The 22,078-nt window shown below is 37.8% G+C and overlaps 1 protein-coding gene across 1 annotated transcript; it reads left to right on the plus strand.

Moving 5' to 3' along the window:
* Positions 1–1,877: 1,877 nt before the first annotated feature.
* Positions 1,878–20,790, plus strand: KLRG1 (killer cell lectin like receptor G1). Its single transcript, XM_007937216.1, has 5 exons — positions 1,878–1,965; positions 7,377–7,481; positions 9,732–9,901; positions 19,035–19,135; positions 20,679–20,790. The coding sequence occupies exons 1-5, from the start codon at positions 1,878–1,880 to the stop codon at positions 20,788–20,790; spliced, it is 576 nt and encodes a 191-aa protein (XP_007935407.1).
* The last annotated feature ends 1,288 nt before the right edge of the window (positions 20,791–22,078 follow it).

Genomic DNA, 22,078 nt, shown 5'->3' on the forward strand with positions numbered 1-22,078 from the left:
TGATACTGTTGCTGTGCTTGGAATTAATTTTCTTGCTTTGTGCCATAAAGTGGCCCCAGCTAGAAAGCCAGGTGATCATGGGACTCACATATGTGTGTTTCTTTTCTCTCAAGGATCACAATGCTTCCTTTTGTACTATGTCCCCAAACACTTGCCTTGTGTATTTTGCATGTATTGTTATTTTTTCTCCAATTTTTTCTTTTTTTTTTTTTTTTGTGATTTAGGTGAAAGTTTACAGAGCAAATTCATTTTCAATACAGCACTTTGTACACATTTGTTTCATGACATTGACTGCAATCCTCCACAGTGTAACAACTCTCTTTGCACTTCCTCCCTGTAGTTACCTCTTCCCTGTGTCCTTCCCTCTCATACACTCCCATTCCCCCAAGCTTTCTTCCTGTGCGAACACTGCCCTTCTGTTCTCCCATGATTGATCTGATTGCTCCAAGGAGTGTATCTACCTAACTAACGTAAATGTTCACCCCATATGCCTATCTATTGTTTGGCTGGAAGTGAGTGAGCTCACTTCCAACCCTGAAGAGTAACTAGTAGCCAAAATTTCAGGGGTCTCACCAGGCTCTATCAGACCAGCAAACCTGGACCTTTTTTTTTCTATGGTTTTGAATTTTGTTCCAAATTGTTCTCCCACTCTATCCAGGATCTCCTCCTGTACCAATTCCCCTTTAAGTGGTTGATAGTGGTAGCTGGGCACCATCTAGTTCTTCTGGTCTCATGGTCATATAAGCTGAAGATCACATGGTCTACTAGTCCCCTGGACTAATTGTTCCCAGGTGTCTTTGCTTTTCTTCATTTTCCTTTGCTCTAGATGAGGAGAGACCCATTGTTGCATCTAGATGGCTGCTTGCAAGCTTTTAAGTCACTACTCATCAAAGAAAGATGTAGAGCAATGTTTTCATGTAGTGTATTATGCCATGCATGTATAGTTTTTTGCAGAAGGACAGCAGTACCATTCTGTCATGGCTGGAAGCAGAATTGTATGTTTTTATTAATGTGCACTCCCTGTTTCTCTCCTCTATCTTCTTTTCTATCACTGTACATTCTGTCTTAGTGACCTTATCTGTTCTCAGAGTTTCAGTTCTCTTTCTGTTTTTGCTTAACATTTATTAGCCTTTTATTTACTAGAAATAAATTATTAACACTTTACATGTATTTCTATCATTTGTTCCCTTTTATAGTTATCATTGCAGATACAAATAAGCCAACAAGGAGAGAAAATTTAATAGAATTTTTGACACTGTGAAGGGTAGGGATTAGGACACAATTGGCAGAATGTTTGAGTTAGACTCTCTCACAGCCGTTGAGTTGGATCCGACTCATAGCGACCCCTCTTTGGGTTTCGAAGGCAGGATAGCCCATTTCTCTAGTTCTTATTTACCCAAAATGTCCAAGAGACAATGAATTAGTCCCATTTGGCATGCATCCGTTCTCTCAGAAGGAAACAAAACAGAGTAAAAAATCTGTGATAAATTTATAGTTAGGAATGACTCTTACTGCATTTTCCATAATCAAGATTACTGGATTTCAGAGAAATATTTTTGCTCTATTTAATTAACAAGATTAAATGAGATGGGAAATCAATTTTCATAAATATTTAATGAGCATCTATAGAGTGGTAGGGGCAAAAATATCACAATTTAGAATTTTAATTCCTATAGGCAGTCCAGCAGTTGAATCATTTCCTGAAATATTACTTCTGCTTTTGTTATGATGGATTGAAGAGTTGTCAACTTTTTTTTTTTCAAATAAACCTTTACGTTTCCTGCTTACAGTTTAGAGATTGAGCTGTTTCCTCACTGATTCTTATCTCTCCACACTTTTATTATTTTACTCTCTCAACTGAATGTGAAAGATAATAGATGGAGCTAACTGACAGGGCCATTTATTCCTTATTAGAGTTGCCTACTGCAACCCAAGTTGAGAATGACTATAGACAGCAGCAAAAAGGTGAGTTAACAAAGTAAGTTTGGGAGGTTGTGCATAGTGATAATAGATTAAGGGTGAATGGGGGTGGAATAAGTATGAAGTAGAGGGTACAGAAACATCCACAGCACTTTGAGGACATTTTTGGGTTCAGTTTGAAGTCTATACAGAATAGTAATATGAAAATTTGGTAGGGGGTCCAGGATCTGATCTTAGAACTCAGCTAGATGTTTTTCTGACCATTTACTTCTTCTTTTAAAAAACACTTCTTATTGTGATTTGAGTGAAAGTTAACAGAGCACTTTGGTTTTCCATTCAACATTTCATAGGCATTTTGTTTTGTGACATTGATTGCAATCCCCAAAATGTAACAGCACTCTTCCTGCTTTGTCCCTGTGTTTCCTTCTTTCCTATGCTTTCTTGCCTTCTAAGCTTTATCCTTGGGCAAATGCTGCCCTTTTGATGTCAACCATCTACTTCTATGATCTCATCTGTGGAAACGAAGCTAGGGCAATGGTATTATTTATTACTCCCTCCTGAACTGAAGCAAGAGCTTAGTTGGATGAAGTTTATCTTTTTAGTTATGTTTGGAGTGACCTTGGATCAGCTGTTCAAAGTCTAGGCATCTCTGTTTTTCTGACTATGAAACAAAGAGAAAAGCACCAATATTTTTGTAAATGGGTAAAAGTAAGATTTTGTAAGGAAAGAGACTGACTCACCTATGTAGGATAACCCCCCAACACACACACACACACACACACACACACGAGTGTTGGCAACAGGGAGAAGACAAAGGTATCAACAATGCTACAGAGAATAGTCCTTGCGATTCTTTGGGGATTTGAGGACAAACATTTTTACATAGAGCCCTAAGAAAATACTACCCGAGACAGGGAGATAATGGTGTAAATGCCAAAGTTAATATTTGATTTTATATCTTAGGCAGTACACTGCTACAGGTTGTGTTCTTTAGTGTAGTACCTCTAGGTTCAAATTGACATTGTTATATGTAAAAGTTGTATAATTTCCTTTCCTAGAGCCCTTTAGGGAGTTTTGGTAGCGTAGTGCCTAAGGCACTTGACTGCTAACCAGAGGCCGGTGGTTCAAACCCACCAGCCACTCCTTGGAAGGAAAGTTGGGCAATCTACTTCCATAGTGATACTGCCTCGGAAACCCAAGGAGGGGTTGCTATGAGTTGGGGCCGACTCAACGGCACATAACAATAACAACAAGAAGAGCCCTTTAAAGAACACAATAAATACAGGCTTAATTGTAGATCATGGAAAAACAGAATAGATGAAATGTATTAGCAGATCCCTTTCATTTCCAAGGTCATTATATTGTTAGTTGTAGAAATTAAAACCACCACCAACAACAGGAGCAACAACAAAGCCCAGTTAGTTACTAAAGTAGGACAGCATTAAAGGTGGTGAAATTTGTGGTTGATTTTCTTTTATTCTTTCTTAGTGGATCTTCCCTTATTTATTGACTAATTTCCCTGAAAGCATTTTCAGGTACTAGTATAGAAAAGTCTATCTGGGGAAGTAGGTGGAGGGTCTTCCCAAATGAAATCTCACAGCAGGTATTCATATACTACTTAATCTTGTGTACAAATCTTTTGACTCTTCAAAATCTGTCAAATAGTTAAAGACTTGCTTTTTTTATATTGCTCAGCTACTACATTGAAACTAGGAACGTTGCCTTATTAAAAGCAAGTAAAGATTTGTGATAAATATTTCACAAACATTTAAAGAACAATAAAACAAATGAAAATTACTGCCACCACTTGTTATTTTCATTGTGTCATGTTCTCATTTACTTTAACACTTATATGATTTTATACAGTTTTAAAAATCGTATGTATTTTGTGTTCTATTTGTGTGTTTGCTTATTGCTACGTAGTCTTAATATTACAGTTTTTAATGCTGTTCTTTGAAAATACTACCATAATTTACTAAATCATTTTTCAGTATTCTTGGGAATTTAGATTTATTTCTCTTTTTATGAATAATACAGCATTCGGCATCTTTATTTGTGTAATGTTTTCTTTTTTGCATTGTATCTTGCTAATTTCTGAGGAGTGGAAATACTAAGTCAAAAGAAATGTATGTGTTAAAGTGTAAGTTCAAGGTCAAAAAACTGGTGATAAGTTGGAACTTGAATATAGTTATTTTGATTTCTAGTCCCATGGTGTTTTGTCTACACACAGTACACGTTGCACATTCTCATTTATTGCCATAATGTTCCCTCCTACCCCAGCTTTCCAGGGTGTGTACTTGGGAATGAGAAAATAGATTAGGAGCTTTAAAAATGACATTTTTTTTTTTTCCACAAAAGTATTACATATTCATTGAAGAAAATATGAGAGAGCAAAATAAGAAAACAAAAATCACAAATAATTCTATGACATGGTACTCATCACTATTGCTATTTTGATGTACTTTTGCTTTTCTTTCTATGCTGTTGGTACTATATTCTTTATTAAAAGGCTTTCAATATACATGTTTTCAAAGTATATTGAAATATTTTTCATTTTACTAAATTTCTTGAATTGGATGATGGTTATTGTACAAATGCGTTATGTCTTGATACTTTTTTTGTCTTTTAATTTTGTATACTAGTTAACCTTTGTCCATTTCATGAAATATTCCTCTATGGTGTAAATGGTTCCATTTTTATTTTTAATGTCACTTAAAATCTACTGGTTTTGGATTCATCAGTCCAAGCATTTACCATGCAGAATTCCCTTTTTACTAGTTTTTTGTTTTTTTTTTTAAATGGGCCAGTGATCAGGGCTTTATGAATACATCTTTCCCTATGAATTTCTTTCTTTTAAGAAGCTTAAAATGTTTCATAGATGTATACGCATAATCACAGGATGATTTTTCTAGAATTTAAATAGGAAAATGAGACCCAAATATTGTGGTTAGTTGCCATCAAGTTGGCCTCTGATACACTGTAACTCCTTGTACAATGGAATGAAACAGTGCCTGGTCCTGTGCTGTCACTATGATCTGTTGCATATTGGGCTTTTGTGACTTGTGTAGGGTGATCACCAGGCTTTTCTTCCTAGTCCATCTTAGTCTGGAAGCACTGCTCAGATCTGTTCAGCATCATAGCAGAATCCAAGCTTCCGCTGACAGATAGATGATGGCTACATAAGGTGCTGTTCTGGTTACCTAGTGCCGCTCTGACGAGAATATGTACCACAAATGGGATGGTCTTAACAAACAGGAGTTAATTCTTACAATTTGGAGGCTTTAAAGCCAAATTCAAAGGGCCAAGCCCTAGGGGCTGGGTGAAAGCCCCTCAACCTTGGGGTCCAGCTCTGCCTCCTGCTCCTGGTCCACTGGAGCTAGAGGCCTTTCTTCACTCAGACAGCTGCTGGCTGCTGAGGCTGAGAAGCCCAAGGTTGACAAGTAAAAAAGCACAGTCCCAATGTTACCAAACCACACGGCAGGCCATTAACTTAAGTCCATTGTAAGTCCCAAGGTCGGCAGAGCATAGCAGGCTGCTGAGCAACAACACAGCTACATGCAGGGTCCAAGCGTGCCTTAGGCTAGAGACCATTCCCAAGGCTTCTCCTTAAATACAGGAAGCAGACCACATCCCAAAGGCAGCTACTCAGCTGCTTGTGGTAGATCCCACCATGGAGTTGAATGCCAGGCTCATCATGGGGAATAACTACCACCAGCTGCCCAGCCACTCAACCAGGCCCAGGCAAGTTGACACACAAACAGAACTACCACTGGTGCATTGTCTGGGAATCAAACCTGGTCTTCATATGGAAAGGGAGAATTCTACCACTGATCTACCATTGCTCTTACCACTGCTGTTGAGTCATTTCTGACTCATAGGGACCCTATAGGACAGAGTAGAACTGCCCCCATAGGGTTTCTAAGGCTGTAAATCTTTACGGAAACAGACTGCCTCATCTTTCTCTCATGGAGTGGCTGGTGGGTTGGAACTACCAACCTTTTAGTTAGTAGTTGAATGCTTTAATCACTGTGCCACCAAAGCTCCCTGAGGCCCAATTCCAAAAACCAAAAACCAAACTCACTGCTGTCAAGTCATTTGCAACTCATAGCGACCCCTCCTTGGGTTTCTGAGGCAGTATCTCTAGTAGATTGCCCAATTTTCCTTTGGAAAAATGGCTGATGGATTTGAACCGACAGTCTTCTGGTTAGCAGTCAAACGCAAACTTTATTTCTTAATTTTCTAATGAACTGTTCCTAAATAAGGAGTCAAAAGTAGAACTTACATATTCTACTTTATTGATTTTGTTTTTCACTGTAACTCCTACACTATTATATTATGAGACACCTATGAATTTGAGAAAAGTTCTATGGGAGCACTGTGGTTAAAGCATTGAGCTCCTAACCAAAAGGTTGGCAATTCAAACTCACCAGCTGCTGCACAGAAGAAGGATGAGGCAGTCTGCTTCCATAAAGATTTACAGACTTGTAAACCCAACAGGGCAGATCTATTCTGTCCTATAGGGTTGCTATGAATTGGAATTGAGTCAATGGCTGTGGTATGAATTTGAAATTAAAGTTTGGGAAGATGTTTCCATTTTCGAAGTAAAAGAAATAACATTCCTAGATACAAGTTATATGCTGTACAAATTAATATGAAGTGGTGTCCTATCCTTAAATGTGACATTAACCTAAACTCATTGCTCTTCCAATGACAACAGCTTACAGAGAACTTCTGACATGTATGTAATTGTAAAAAAAAGAAAAAAAAAAAGGCACCAACTGTAAAAATGGTGTAGCAGCAGCCTCAGACCTCCTAGTCTAACTACACAGGAGTGGGGAGGGGAATCATTATCAGCATCAAACAGTTGATTGCTGTGTGTGGGGGGCGGGTCAGACATGCTTCCACCCTCCAACGTTTTTACTATTTCTGACGCCAGCAATCCCTCTCAAGGGACTCTCTACTTCTCTGCTGGGTTTGATTATTATTTGCCATGACCACACAGAACTCACAGTTACAGGGTTTATTAGGGAAGCAACAAATTACAATTCAGGATCAGGAATAACTCAGGATATATAGTTCTTTGATCTGGACAGCCTCTTCTCAGCCATGCCTGTAGGCAGGTCTTTCTCTGGCCGTTGGTAAACTTTGCCAAATTGCCTTCTAAAGAGGTTGTACCAATTTATTTTCCCACAAAGAAAGTATGAAACTGTGTAGCCACAATTAAAAAGGGAAAAAAGTATACTTCAACTTCATACATATAGTATATTCTTTGAAAAAGGCATGAGTGGTTACACTGGACTTTAGAGCAAGTCCCTGACAGATTCAGGAAAGGATCTGGATCTCATTTTCCACCGGGTCAGATTGTTCCCATATCCCAGATTGTCCTTCCCTGACTTTCTCTTTTCCCTCACCTTCTCTTCTGACTCAAGATTTTGCTTTGGTTTCTGTTCTTGTAGGGTCTTCTTCCAGGCCCTCTCTTTCTTGCTGTGTGGCAATAGCTTTGGGACTTCTGACCATAACTCTTTTGAGTTTATTGCTATACCAGTGGATTTTGTGCCAGGGTAAGTGCTAATTTATACCAAATTTAATCTTTTACTTTCTCCATGTTGTATTATAAAAGCAATATAATAACAGAAAATTTGAAAAATGAAAATTAATCAAAGCAAAATAAATTCACCACTTAGGGCCACTGTGAGTTGGATTTGACTTGATAGCAATTTGGTGTGTTCTTAGACAGCTACTTACTGTTTTTGGGTGTAGCGTCCTGTACTTTTACAATTTGCATAGGTATTTGTTTTCTTAACAGAATTGCAATCAATTCTTCTAAAATCCTCCCGCTTTTTTTTTTTTTTAAGGAAGACTAAGTATAGGTTCTGATCAAAATATATATTGCTTTTTAATTTTATGTTATAAATATTTTATTAGTATGATATGTATCATGATAATAAAGGTAAATGTAATATTAATGATGTTTAACTTTTTACATAATGGATATATCATAATTTAATGAACATAATTTGATTTTTTTTTCCCTGCTTAGGTAGTTTTCACCTTTTCTAAAGCTTACTTTTCTAGGTTTAATTCTTCTGGCTCTGAAGAATTAAAAATTCAGAAAGAACCCTCAATTTATTGTTTCATAAATTTGGGTCTATGTTATTTAAAGGAGCTCTGGTAGCATAGTGGCTAAGACACTTGCCTGCTAACCAGACGGCTGGCGGTTCAAACCCACCAGCCACTCCTCGGAAGGAAGGTTGGGCAATCCTACTTCTGTAGTGATACTGCCTCGGAAACCCGAGGAGGGGTTGCTATGAGTCGGGTTTGACTCGATGGCACATAACAACAACAACAAATGTTATCTAAGGATTATTGTTAGTAACAGGTTAAACAGAGTTCTGGTTCAGCTTTAGGACCTCTGCCTCAGACCTAAGTCCTAGCTTTGACAGAAAGAGACTCCAGAGGAAGTTGGGAATTTCTGATACAGGCTGAGTAATTGGTTAGGTAATAGTTGTTCAGGAAAGGCACAAATTTACAAGGTGCCAACTTTATAGCTGAGTTCCTGGAATTCTGTATTGGTTCCATACCAAACCTTTGTGTAGAAAAGTTGCCCAATCTTTACATAAAAAGAACTACTTTTCCCACTTTTTCAACTCTCAAATTTTGAAAAATTTATAATTTATTCTGACATTATATTCTACACATGTACTTTGTATAGTAAAACCTGCAAAAGCTGGGACCTGTGTAAGGTGGGTTCCTGTCAGAGAAGGAAAACTCACTATGCTTATGAGGTAGGATTCTTAATAGAGAGTGATAGCAAAGTGGTAAACACCTATCAAAGATGGAAAACTTGCAAGACCTGGAAAAACAAGGCAGTCCTGTTGAGTTCTGGCTCTCAAGGGTTTCACTGTACAATGGCTCATACATGCCCACTATGGAGTTGTGCTTATGGTGAGTGTATGCAGATGTATTTCTTTAGAATGAAAAAATCCATAGAATTATGGAATCCTGGTTGAAATTACCTTGAATGCTTATTCCATTCCTTTTCATTTTGATAAAAGTATAATGAAACCATTTTAAAGAAATGAGAATCTGTCTGTCTTTAAGAGTTCAGTGAGAATTTTGTCACTTTGCACTTTGGCGTCTAATACCCTTGTCCATCAGAAAGGCTTTTTACAAAATATCAAAAGTAAATTCTTTTGGGGAAATGTAAATCTTTTATCCAGTCTCCAATGGTAATAGACAATTGCATCTGTGATAATGAAAATGGGAAACTTTTCATTTTAGTTAAGGTAGCTTCTTCTCGTTTCTTTTCTGTTCTTAAATATCATCCTGAGGAATCATGTTGAAGTTGGGCATTCTGAAAGAATTTGCCTGATTTGTGCAGTACTACATTATGCCGTTCATTTATGCAGTGAGTATATACAGAGGCTACACTAATACGTATCATGCATCCACACAATTATTTATTTTGACTGATATGCACACATCACATGTTCATAAAGATCTCTAGCATGAATAATGTTCTCTCTGCACAGTCCTCAGCCAAATCGTGCCACATTCCCTTCCCTGCTCCTTTAGTTACAATCCTTCCTTGCTTGGTATAATTATAATAGTAGTAATGGAATTGGACATTTTGAACTGTTCAATTTGAGACTATACATTGTTGTTGATTTCTTTAAACCTAAATTCAAAAGGTGGTGGGGCAAGGATGACACTACAACTGCCATATTCCGTTTCACCTTCCATTGAATTCCCAAGACTGAGTGGTCCAGAAAGGTGTGAATCAGTGTGAACCAGGTCCTCTTCCTTTCTAGGTTCTACCTACTCCAATTGTGCCAATTGTTCAAGCTGCCCAGACCTCTGGGTGAGGTTTGGTGACCATTGTTACTACTTCTCGGTAGAGAAAGAGGACTGGAATTCTAGTCTGCAATTCTGCTTAGCCAAAGACGCATATCTCCTTATGCTTAAGGATAATCAGGAAATGGTAAGTACAAATATTTAGAACACATAGATTGGTTTGTTGGCGAATGATTTTCAAAATACATTGTGTACCCCCTAATTTTATGGAGCAAAAGGAATCTGTGATTTGTTAGGGAGGCTATATGCTTTGCTTTTCAGCTCCTCTCCCTCTCTTCTCTTTCTTTCCCTTCTTTCCTCCTCCTTTTACACCTGCCTTCTTCCCTCTCCTCTCTTACTGCTAACCCTTTCCTTTCTGCCCCAACAACCACCAGTTATAGAAACTCAGATGTTTGAATACATGTATGTAAGTGTGTGTTGGAGGTGAGAGGATAGTGAGTATTACGGAGAGGAATTAGACCTGAAATACTGATCTAATGAAAAGAAGCATCAGGTCCAAAACAGACCAATTGGGGCTTAAATACGACCCCCCCTCAGTTTATTTTTCCTTCATTAGAATCCAGTAAGTTACAGGCTAGGAGACAGTGTGGGGGCAGTTATATAAAATTGGGAAAGGAGAAGGAAGGACATTGTGTGTGTGTGTGTGTGTGTGTGTGTTTTTTTTTTCCTCTCTCTGTGTGTATATATATGTATGTGATTGTAAATTCCATGGAGCTGGTGGGGCTTTACTTCCTATATGCCTCTTAGAGCCTTCTCGTCCACCCAGCAGTCTCTTGAAGGAGCACTTGCCATTAGTCCTAGAGCATCTTCAGGTAACATAAAGTAATTGATATCCTGAGGTAACCCAGTATAAAAACTAATCACATTCTAACTTGTCACCATAAATCACATATACAAATAAAATAAGAAGTTCTAGTTTGGGTTTTAGTGCCATACTGATTTTTGTATTTTGATACTGCTTTTTGTTTTCTGTTTTGGATAGAATCAAGTCATGAAGAACAGTTTATGAGGAATTCAATTATATTAACATCACTTGGGGGAATCCAGGGAGATACTCCAAAACAGTTGTGTAGATCATAAAGTCCCCAAATTTTGTGTTGTTGTTGTTATGTGCTGTTGAGTCAGCCCCGACTCATAGTGACCCCTCCTTGGGTTGCCGAGGCAGTATTACTACAGAAGTAGATTGTCCAGCCTTCCTTCCTAGGAGTGGCTGGTGGGTTTGAACCACCAGCTTTCTGGTTAGCAGTCAAGTGCCTTAGGCACTATGCTACCAGAGTTCCTTCCCAAATTTTATAGCTTCCTAATTTAATAAAAGATTAAAGCATCTAGATTCTTGCTTTATGTCAAAGGAATACTCATTCTTTTGAAATGATATAGGTAGATAGAATTTAAACTCCATATTGGCCCACCTCTGTGATTTACTTTTCCTTTATATCTTCCTTAAGCTAGAATATGTTGAGATTTATATGGCCTCGAGTCACCCTTTGGGCCTAAAATTGAACTCACTCCTGTGGCTCAACTCTCAGCAAGCAATAGATAGGCCTAGGAGCTGAACAACTACACCAGGGAGATGCATTCCTTAGAATAGTCAACAGGGGAGATCAGAAGGGCAGCATTTGCACAGGGAGAAAGCTAGGCAAGCAGGAACCTTAGGTAAGAAGGACACAGGGGATGGGTAACCACAGAGAGGAGGTGAGAAGAGAGCTGTTAAATTGTGAGGATTGCAATCACTGTCGCGAAACAAAATGTACATGCACCGTTGAGTGTAAAATGAATCTCTTTGTAAATTTGCACCCAAATCACAATAAAAGGTTAAAAATAAAAAAAGATTTACAGAAAAAATAATGCACTGAGGTTTATTTAGTAGGCATGTGAAAATTTAGACTTTTATGGCGTCTGGTATAGGGTCGCTGAGTCAGAATTTGACTCCTCGGCAATGGGTTTGGCTTTTTTTTTTTTTTTTTTTTTCTGGGTCATAATAGACTTGCTTTCTGGGCCTTGTTGCAGCAACTGCTACTCTCATTCTAATACTGCTGTTTCTGGGGTCTAGAGCTGGCTGAATGCAGTAGCAGAAGTGAAGACAGAGGTGGAAAAACATTGTTAGGCAGATACTGATAAACCATAGCAGTGAGTCATAGTACAAAACACTGCTGCAGAAAATTGTGGTGCAGTAGCTAGTGTAAATAGCACAGTGTGATAATGAGAGATACATCTAGAAGAGAAAGAAGGCACAGAATATATGGGTGCTGGGAATATTTCTGTTTCTCAAAGGTCCCCAGGAGGGATTCTGGTGGTGTAGTGGTTGAGGCATTGGGCTGCTAACCAAAAGGTTGGTCGTTCTGAACCCACCACCCACTCCGTGAGAGAAAGATGAGGCAGTCTGCTTTCATAAAGATTTACAGCCTTGGAAACACTATGGGGCAGGTCTACTCTGTCCTATAGGGTCATTATGAGTTGGAATTGACTCATTGGCAATGGATTTTAAGCTGACCAGAGGAAGAGATGTATATTAGGGGGATATTTTTCCTTCCTGTCTTTCCTTCGTTTTTCTGGATGCTGTCACTACTCTTTTTTTTAAAAAAATTTTTTATTATGATTTGGGTGAAAGTTTACAGAACAAATTCATTTTTCATATAGCAGCTCACATATACTTTGTCTATTGACATTGACTGCAATTTTCCACAATGCAACAACTCCCCTCCTGTTTCCTCCCCATAGTTAGCTCTTCCCTGTGTCTTTTCCTCCCATGCACTCCTGCCACCTCAGCTGTCTCCCTTTGCATACACAGCCCTTCTATTCTCCTATTGTTCTCTCCAAGGAGTGTATTTACCTAATGTTAATGTTCAGCTCATATGCCTGTCTTTTGTTTGACTAGGGGCCATAGTCTCAGTGGTTCCACCAGGCTCTATCAGACCAGCTAACCTTTTATTATTAATCTTCACAGCTGTTTTACAAAGGAGAGTTCACAATCCTGATTTCAATGATGAGTAAATAAAATTCAGATGAGTTAATGAACATGCCTAAGGCTACATGTCTTTTTAGTGGCAGGGCCAGATTTTAAAACTCCACCTCCAAAGAGGGAGCTCTGGTGGTGTAGTGCCTAAGGCATTTGACTGCTAACCAGAAGGCTGGAGGTTCAAACCCACCAGCCACTCCTTGGAAGAAAGCGTAGGCAATCAATTTACTTTTGTAGTGATACTGCCTCGGAAACCGAGGAGGGGTCACTAGGAGTCGGATCTGGCCTGACGGCAGTGAGGTTTTTTTTTAACCTTCAAAGACACTTACATTGTATTTAATAGAACTTTGAACCAATTAATTCCAGCTAGACTTCCTGCTGATTTGCATTTCCACTCCAGATATACTGAATCAGAATTTACATTTTAACAAGAATCACCTGGGGGATCTTGTTAAAATGTAGATTTTGTATATCTAGGGTGGAAATGCAATTTGTCAGCAGGGGGCTGAACCAGAATGAGCCACTCTGAAGTCCTAGTATTTGACACTTTCCAGAATCCATCTTGTGCATGTTGAAAATCAAGAGAAGTTTTTCCTATGAATTGTCTTCTGATGTCTTTTCTATTCTATGCATGTTTAAAAAATCATTTGAATTTAAAATTTGAAATGTACATGATGTTGTCCTTGACATTAGATGTATTTAAACTGCAAGATGTTCACTTGTTATTTCCTTTTCTGTCTTCAACTTGAAGATGATTCTTGATAGAAAAAATAAAAACAAAACTGAAATGGAATTGTTCTGTTATTTCTTCAGTTTTCTGGTAGAGTAGTGTCTAGGGCATTTGACTGCTAACCAGAAGGCTGGTGGTTCAAGTCCACCAGCCACTCCTCGGAAGGAAGATTGGGCAATCTACTTCCGTAGTGATACTGCCTCGGAAACCCAAGGAGGGGTCACTATGAGTCAGATCCGGCTTGATGGCAATGAGTTTTTTTTTTTTTTTTAAATACCTTTGTTCTAGCTTTTTGAATATGCCCTTAGACATATTCAAACCCTCTGGTTTTCTTGTCAACTTTTTACAAGGCTCTGTTCATTTTGAGTGTTAGTGCTCATTTTTCTTATAGTTGTTGGTGTGTTATTTTAAAAGATAGGTTTACTAAAGGTCTCTGTGGAACAACTTGGTTTTTTTTAAATCTCCTTACCCCTTATCTTAGCTATCTAGTGCTGCTACAACAGAAATACCACAAGTGGATGGCTTTAACGAATGGAAACTTATTTTCTCAGTTAAGAGGCTAGAGGTTCAAATTCAGGGCACTGGCTCTAGGGGAAGGCTTCCTGTCTCTGTTGGCTCTGGAGGAAGCTCCTTGTCTCTTTGAGCTTCTGCTCCTGGGCAGTCTTCATGTGGCTTGGCATCCCTTGGTTTCTCTGGCATTCTTGTTTAATCTCTTTTACATCTGAAAAGAGATTGATTTAAGACATACCCTACACTAATCTTATCTCTTTCAGGTAACAGAGAAGATCCATTCTAAAATGGGATTATAACCACAGATAATAGAGGTTAGGATTTGCAACACATATTTTCTGGGGACACAGTTCAATCCATAACACTGTACATCTTTCATCCTCATTACCACACTTTAAGATTATATTGTCAGAGTTTATTGGTTGACAGCCTCTCATTCCCTTTTAACCACCTTCCCTATTTTAGTCTTTGACCTTGGAATACCCTTATTTTCTCCTGAACTTTTTTATTTCTACTGTTTTTTTAAAAAATACATTTTATTGAAATATAATTTATGTACAGTGAAATACACAAAACTAAAGTGACATGACTCAATGCTTTTTTTTGGGGGGGGGGCAGCGTTCCCTCCCCTTCTCTCCCACCCTGGTAACCGACAAAGGTTTCCTTCTATATATAAACCTTTCCTTAACTTTTTACAGTAATGAACTAATACTATATTTGTCCTTCTGGGATTGACTTATTTCACTCAGCATAATATCTTCCAAATTCATCCATGTTATGCAGTGTTTTGTAGATTCTACATTATTCTTTAGTGTTGCATAGTATTTCACTGTGTGTATGTATCACAGTTTGGTTATCCATTCTTCTGTTGTGGGCATGAAGGTTGTTTCCATATTTTTGCTATTGTAAATAGTGCTGCAATGAACATGGGTGTGCCTATATCTGTTCTGGTCCTGGCTCTCACTTCTTTAGGATATATACCTAGTAATGGGATTGCTGGGCCAAATGGTATTTCTAATTCCAGCTTTTTAAGGAATCACAATACTGCTTTCTACATTGGTTGTATCATTTGACAGCCCCACCAGCAATGAGTTCATGAGAGTCCCAATCTCTCCACACCCTCACCAGCATTTGTTATTTTCTGTCTTGTTGAACTTTGTCCCTAGTGCTTGGGTGAGATAGTATCTCATTATTGTTTTGATTTGCATCTCTCTGATGGCTAATGATCCTGAGCATTTCTTCATGTATTTGCTGGTCACCTGAATGTCCTCTTTGGTGAAGTGTCTATTCATGTCTTCTGCCCATTTTTTAATTGGATTGTTAATCTTTTTGTTGTTGAGGTGTTAGAGTTTTCTATAAATTTTAGAGATAAGTCCCTTGTCAGATATGTCATTGCCAAATACATTTTCCCAATCTGTAGGTTCTGTTTTTATTCTTTTGGAGAAGTCTTTTGAAACACATAAAAACTTAATTTTTAGAAGATCCCATCATCTAGTTTATCTTCAGCTGTTTGTGCATTTTAGGTTATGCTTGACATTTTAGGTTATGCTTGATAGGTCTGTGAATCTATTTTTGGGTTCTCAGTTCTGTTCCACTGGTCTGTATGTCTTCCCTAAACTTGTTAAAATTGGCTTTTCTTGTATTTAGAGTTTACATCTAAGTAGAGCCAAGGTTTCCTTCTTTGGATACTCCACTGCAAATATCATGGTAACATGGTCACTTTTCCCCACATTTTCCAGTGGAATCAGGTAATGGAAAGAGATTGGTTTCTGTCAGTCATGAGTCTGTATTTATTACACTGTGGTACTTAATAGCTGTGTGACCTTCAGTAATTTTCTCAACCTCTTTGACTCTCAATTTTCTCATACGTAAAGTGGAGATAAAACTTTCCAGAACTATAAGTGATAAAATCTATATGAATCCTTCTTTCACATAGTAAGAGTCACTTAACTTTAGTTTTTCTTCTCTTCCATTTGCATGAAATTTCCTCATTGCTCAAAACAAAGGCCCAAGTCAAAATAACTTTTGTTTTGCTCTTCTGTCTCCCAAGACATGAAATTTCAGAAAATATGTATCACTAAGTAAATTACGATTTCTTGAATTGGGTGTTCCCTTGATGAGGAAATCTGAGGGGGTGTGTCAGAAAATTGAAAGAAATGATTGGAATGCAGGGTACATAGAATTATTTTACCATTTGTAGTCTAGTAACACATCACCTTTTTGTCACCCTTCCTTCATAATTAGGCCAAGTAGCTAGGATGAACTTCACACCAAGGTGTGGCAAGCTACGATATCTCACTCTATCTTTTAAAGAGAAGCAAATGCTGGTTTCTTGAGCAAGGCTTATTTACTTTTAGTTTTTATACTTATTCAAAACTGTAGGGAACATTTTAAACAGTATTAAACTCAAGCAATCTGTAGAGACATTTTACTTCCAAATTTCTTAATGGGTCTGTGTTTTTATATGATAATAATCAATGTGTACACACTGCAGGATATGTGAAACATCTGGAGACATAGGCTAAACTTATTTTAAAACAGTCTGCAGTAACATTTTCAAGTAAAATGCTCAATGTGTTTGTTTTCAACCTCAGGTAAAACACCTCTAAATTTAAGGCAATGGATTCAGTTGTTAATCCAAAAAAGTAAATTTTTAAAAACTTCTTCTCCAAAGTGTTCCTACTCTTTCCCCCTAAGTTTTTAGAGTTTACAGGTACCTTAAATTGTTCCTTTTTCAGATGAATAATTACACCTATTGTTTTAAATACTTCATCTGAAAAGGTGTCTGGAGGTGAAGATCAGATATTAATGGTATTATATAAAAATATAACAGACATATTTTTTAAAAATATGTTTATTCTACATACCTAGACTTTGATACCCTATATTTTATGTACTTTTATCATATAACTTACTCCTTTTTTTTCCAAGCATCAAATTATCCCAGCTATTTATGTTTAAAAATTCTTTATTATTTCATTACTGCTTAATTATTTTCATATTCTTAGAAAAATTTTTGCTTATTTCTAATTATTATATAGCTATGATCATATTTAGGAGCTCTGGTAGCATAGTGCCTAAGGCACTTGACTGCTAACCAGAAGGCTGGCAGTTCAAACCCACCAGCCATTCCTCAGAAGGAAGGTCGGGCAATCTACTTCCATAATGATACTGCCTCAGAAACCCAAGGAGGGGTTGCTATGAGTCAGGTCCGACTCGATGGCACATAACAACAACAACATAAAGTGACCATATTTAAATGAATTATTCTAGGTAGATGGCAATTTCTTAGCATATAGCCCCTAAAATCATCTTAGCCAATCAAAACATATGATCAGTTAAGTAGCTTTGATGTATTATTAATTTTTCTCTATATGGATTGAAATAACAGATACAGCCCATAAACCAAGCTAAGTTTATAAGCTAATTTTGTTCTGTGTCTTAATAATAATTACAATTTAAAAAATTACTTGCAAAGCATGTGTGTATGTGTGTGTGTAAGATATATATTGACCTGAAAAAAAAGAAGAAGAAAGAAAATATGTACCTGATTTCATTTGTTTGGTTCTGTCTTTACCGTACTTTTAGATCTTGTTTTTCTCTCTAAAAATGCAACCAAACTGCTCTAACGTTTCTTAATACCTCAAGTACTCTAGTTCACACCTCCTTTGGTACACAAGACTTATGAGGTAACACCCTTGCTTATACTCTTATTGCTATTTGTACAGTTATTTGTAAGTAACTCATACATACACACATGTACAGAACATGGGTAATGGCACTCTGGTTCTAAAGGCCTAGTCCATATGGGAGGTGGTAGGAGGAATTCTTTAGCTAACTCTCTGTCCCTTTCACCCCAGGAATTAACCAAATAAATGTGCCAAATACTATTTTATATGTTAGGGATAAACCAGAACAAAAAGAAGTGAATAAACATAGCAGAAGCTTTTTAAGTAAAACTGATACGATAGAAATTTCCAATATCCAGCCTTGCCAGTGGGAAGCAGTAAACTGGACTGATCAAATGACAAAATAGTATGGGTCTTGAGAGTAGTGAGGGCAGGGTTTGGGTTTGTAAATGCATCTTATCTAATAGCAGGTCTTCAGACTCTGTCTGAGGTTTCTGAACAAATCTTTATCTATTTCTGTGCTTTATGAGCAGCCATTTTTTCCCACGTGAAATGAGGGGGAAAAGGAAGTAGACTGTTCTGCTTATGATTCCAGTGGAGAAATGAGGAAACGTGAATTTTTTCTTAATTTACGTAATCCTTATAAGCAAGTTGGTTAAGAAATACATGAAACATTTCAAGCTATCCTGAATAGCTGGAATGTCGTTTCATCTGCTTTACCCTTCCTCAAGTCTTCCATCTACCTCCCTACCCTCAACATACATATTTCAGTACTCAACAGGGGAAATACAAAAACGCAGAAAGTTTCATTTGCAAAGGTAATTCCCTTAAGATATAAGGTCTTCCTGTAGATATAGACCTTATAATGCAAACAATCTTTTATCTCTCTTCTGCATATATAAACATGAGACATATAAAGGGTATATACAACGTTGTTTTCAACTTGTTCTCTTCAGAACTGCCCCCCCACCCTTTTTTTTTCCTTGTCATGTACAAGATTTCTTAGGAATTGGAAAATGGGAGTTTAGTTGGGGGGGGAATATATTGCCTCAGGCTTAATCATAATTTATGCCATTCAATGATAATGAGAAAGATGACTGCTGCCTAAGCAATATTTCATATATTTCTTTTGAAGTTATTTGAATACCTATCAGGTGCTCAATCTAATTGTGGAGGAAGTTGTGATGGTGGGTAGAATGTAATATTATCTACCAAGTTAAAAGAATGCAATTACAGACCTTAAATTCAATTCTAGGAAGTAGCTCCACTCAGCAGTCAACAAATCTCTAGAATTAGAAATTAAGAGGGATTAGTTATTTGGAGTGGGAGGTGATGAGGAGGGGTGTAAGGAATAATTGTTTGACTGTGACACTAGGTCTCACCTTTGGTTTTCTGCATTTCATCTTATTTTCATCATCTTCAATCTCTCCCTTAGAGCCTCCTCAAACATTTCCTCAGTAATAATTTTTACTGGGTTGGTCTGAGGAACAGTGCTGGTTGGAGGTGGGAAGATGGATCGACCCTAAACTTCTCAAGGTAAGGGGCTCAAAAAGAGTGTGAAAAAAAAAGAGAAGAAAAGAGAAAGAAAAATCATGTGATGGGGAAATAGATCAAGGATAACAGATGGAAAGCAGAGGAAAGGAGAGAAAGATAGGGAACAGGGATCAAGGAAGGGAATGAACAGCAGATTAAGGGGAAAAAAAGGTAACATTTTATTTTTATTTTTTAAAAATTTTTATTGTGATTTGGGTGAAAGTTTACAGAGCAAATTCATTTTCCATACAGCAGTTCACATATACTTTGTCTCATGACATTGACTACAATTTACCACAATGCAACAGCTCCCCTCCTACTTCCTCCCCATAGTTACCTCTTCCCTGTGTCCATCCCTCCATGCACTCCTGCCCCCTGAGCTGTCTCCCTGTGCATAAACAGCCCTTCTATTTTCCCATGATTTTTCTCCCCAAGGAGTGTATCTGCCTAGTATAAATGTTCCCCTCATATGGCTCTCTTTTATTTGATGTGGGTTCAGTTCCAGACCTGAAGGACAGCTAGGGGTCATAGTCTCAATGGGTCCATCAGGCTCCATCAGATCAGCAAACATGGTCCCTTTTTTTTTTTTTTTTTTCCCCAAGTGATTTTGAGTTTTGTTCTACATTGTTCTCCTACTCTATCCAGGATCTCCTACATAGATCACCCTACGAGTGGTTAACAATGGTAGCTGGGCACCATGTAGTTCTTCTGGTCTCATGGTCATATAGGCTGAAGTTCACATGATCCACTAGTCCATTGGACTAATTGTTTCCATGCATCTTTGGTTTTCTTTATTATTCTGTGCTCTGGATGAGGAGAGACCCATGTTGCATCTAGATGGCTGCTCAAAAGCTTTTAAGATCCCAGTCACTACTCACCAAAGTGGGATGTAGAACAGTGTTCTTGTGTTGTATGCTATGCCAATTGAGCTTGATGTCCCCTGTGACCATGGTCCCAAGCCCACAGGTCCAACTCCTCACTCCTTCAGGGTGGTCGATTGTGGCTAAGAAGTTATCATCACTTTGCCGCTTGTTAGCTCTGTTATATATATGGGCATTCTTAGAGCACATACAAATAAGATATAGAAATATCATCTGCTAACCTTATATATGGTCATGGGTATAGTCCTTTTTACCTCGACACACCTGATCATTTAGCCTGTCTATCCATCTGTTTACCCATAGATTAGTAAATTATCACTGACAACGCAGTATTGTATACGTGAAAGGGTTATCTTTGTTGTCTGTACCTCTTGTGCACCTCTCTCTGTCTTCTTTTTCTTTACTGTTATTGTGTTGATCATTTGCTTTTGCTATATTGCCTTCCCCTTCTATACTTGTCTCTACCTATCTAGCAGTGTTCCCTCCCCTTCCATCCCATCCCTGGTAAAGATAACATTTTAAAGAGAGGCTAATGAGCCATTATTCATCTGCTGTTTTGGCTATTGAGGTACTTGTGGGCCTGAATAAGGAGATAAGTTTTATTTCTTGTCATGCCTTTCATCTCCTTTACTCTGGAGGTCACTAACTTTTCTGATTTCTTACAGGATTATTTCCAACAGCTTGGTACAGACGTGTGGGGCCATCAACAAAGATGGTCTCCAAGCTTCTAGCTGTGAAGTTCTTTTACAATGGGTCTGTAAGAAAGACAGACTTTGACGGATGGTCACTCTGTCCTGACCTTCAGATCTGCCTTACAGCTCCTTTAAAAGGAGGAGCTGGCCATTGGGTATTGGGACAACCGTGAGGATATATTTAATGAATGCTGAACCTTCCTGGATATGGTATTAGAAGTAAGATTAATGCTGCCCCCCAGGGATTGATACTTTACTGCTGACTGTGTTTGAGACTATTTTGATAATTATGTTAATGTTATGCATTGAATTGTGTTCCCCCGGAATATATGTTGTAAATCCTAACCTCAATGTCTGTAGTTATAAACCCATTTGGGAATGAGTTTTCCTTGTTAGGTTAATGAACAGTATTAGTATAGGGTGTGTTTTGAGGCATTCTCTTAAAAGATATAAAAAGAGCAGATTAGGACAAGCAAGTAAGCAGAGAAAGGAACAGATACCAAACCACATGAACATCTTCTGGGAGAAGAACCCAAAAGAGACAAGGATCTTCCTACAGAGCTGACAGAGGAAGCCTTCCCTGAGAGCTAGCACCCTGAATTTGGACTTCTAGCCCCCTAAATTGTGAGAAAATAAAATTGTTTGTTAAAGCCACCCCCTTGTGGTATTTCTGTTATAACAGCGCTAGATAACTTAAGACAATGATTTTAGTGATTTAATGATGGAAGCACGTTTGTGAAATTAAGGTAAAGTTTGTGCTTAGTATTTCTTACTCTAGCAACTCTCTCTTTCATCCCTGCCCCACGCCATCTCTGTCAAAACTACTTTTTCGATATTATAATCTCAGATAATCTGATGAAATCTGTGCACATATGTTATTACTAAAGGTCTAGGGGATTTTTATATGTACTAAAGGGTTAACATTTCTCCCAGATGAGACAATTTTATTGTTCACAGTGCCCCTTTACAGATAGTTTAACTCTGAAGAATAATGCTAACGGTGAGAATGTAAATTGTGGAAAGTAGGTGAGGACAAAATAGTGCTCAGCTCTTTATACTTTCATAAGACTCCCTTGAGTGAATTTAGTTTCAATCAATGAATGGATGAATGAAAATATAAGGTTATTTTATTTTTATCCTAGTTGTTTCAGTTAGCCCAGGTTGGTTGATAGGATTAAGAATAAGAAAGAGAATATCCTAATCATCCCTAATTTACCCATTCCATTGCCATTGGCTTGATTCCTACTCAGAATGACCCTATAGGACAGAATGGAACTGCTGCATAGGGTTTCCAAGGCTGTAATCTTTACAGAAGCAGACTGCCATATCTTTCTCTTGCAGAAACAGGTTCAAACCACAGACCTGTTGGTTAG

The sequence above is a fragment of the Orycteropus afer genome, unplaced genomic scaffold (assembly GCF_000298275.1).
Source record: "Orycteropus afer afer isolate SDZICR_OR568_19922 unplaced genomic scaffold, OryAfe1.0 scaffold00040, whole genome shotgun sequence".
In the NCBI taxonomy this organism is placed as follows: domain Eukaryota; kingdom Metazoa; phylum Chordata; class Mammalia; order Tubulidentata; family Orycteropodidae; genus Orycteropus; species Orycteropus afer.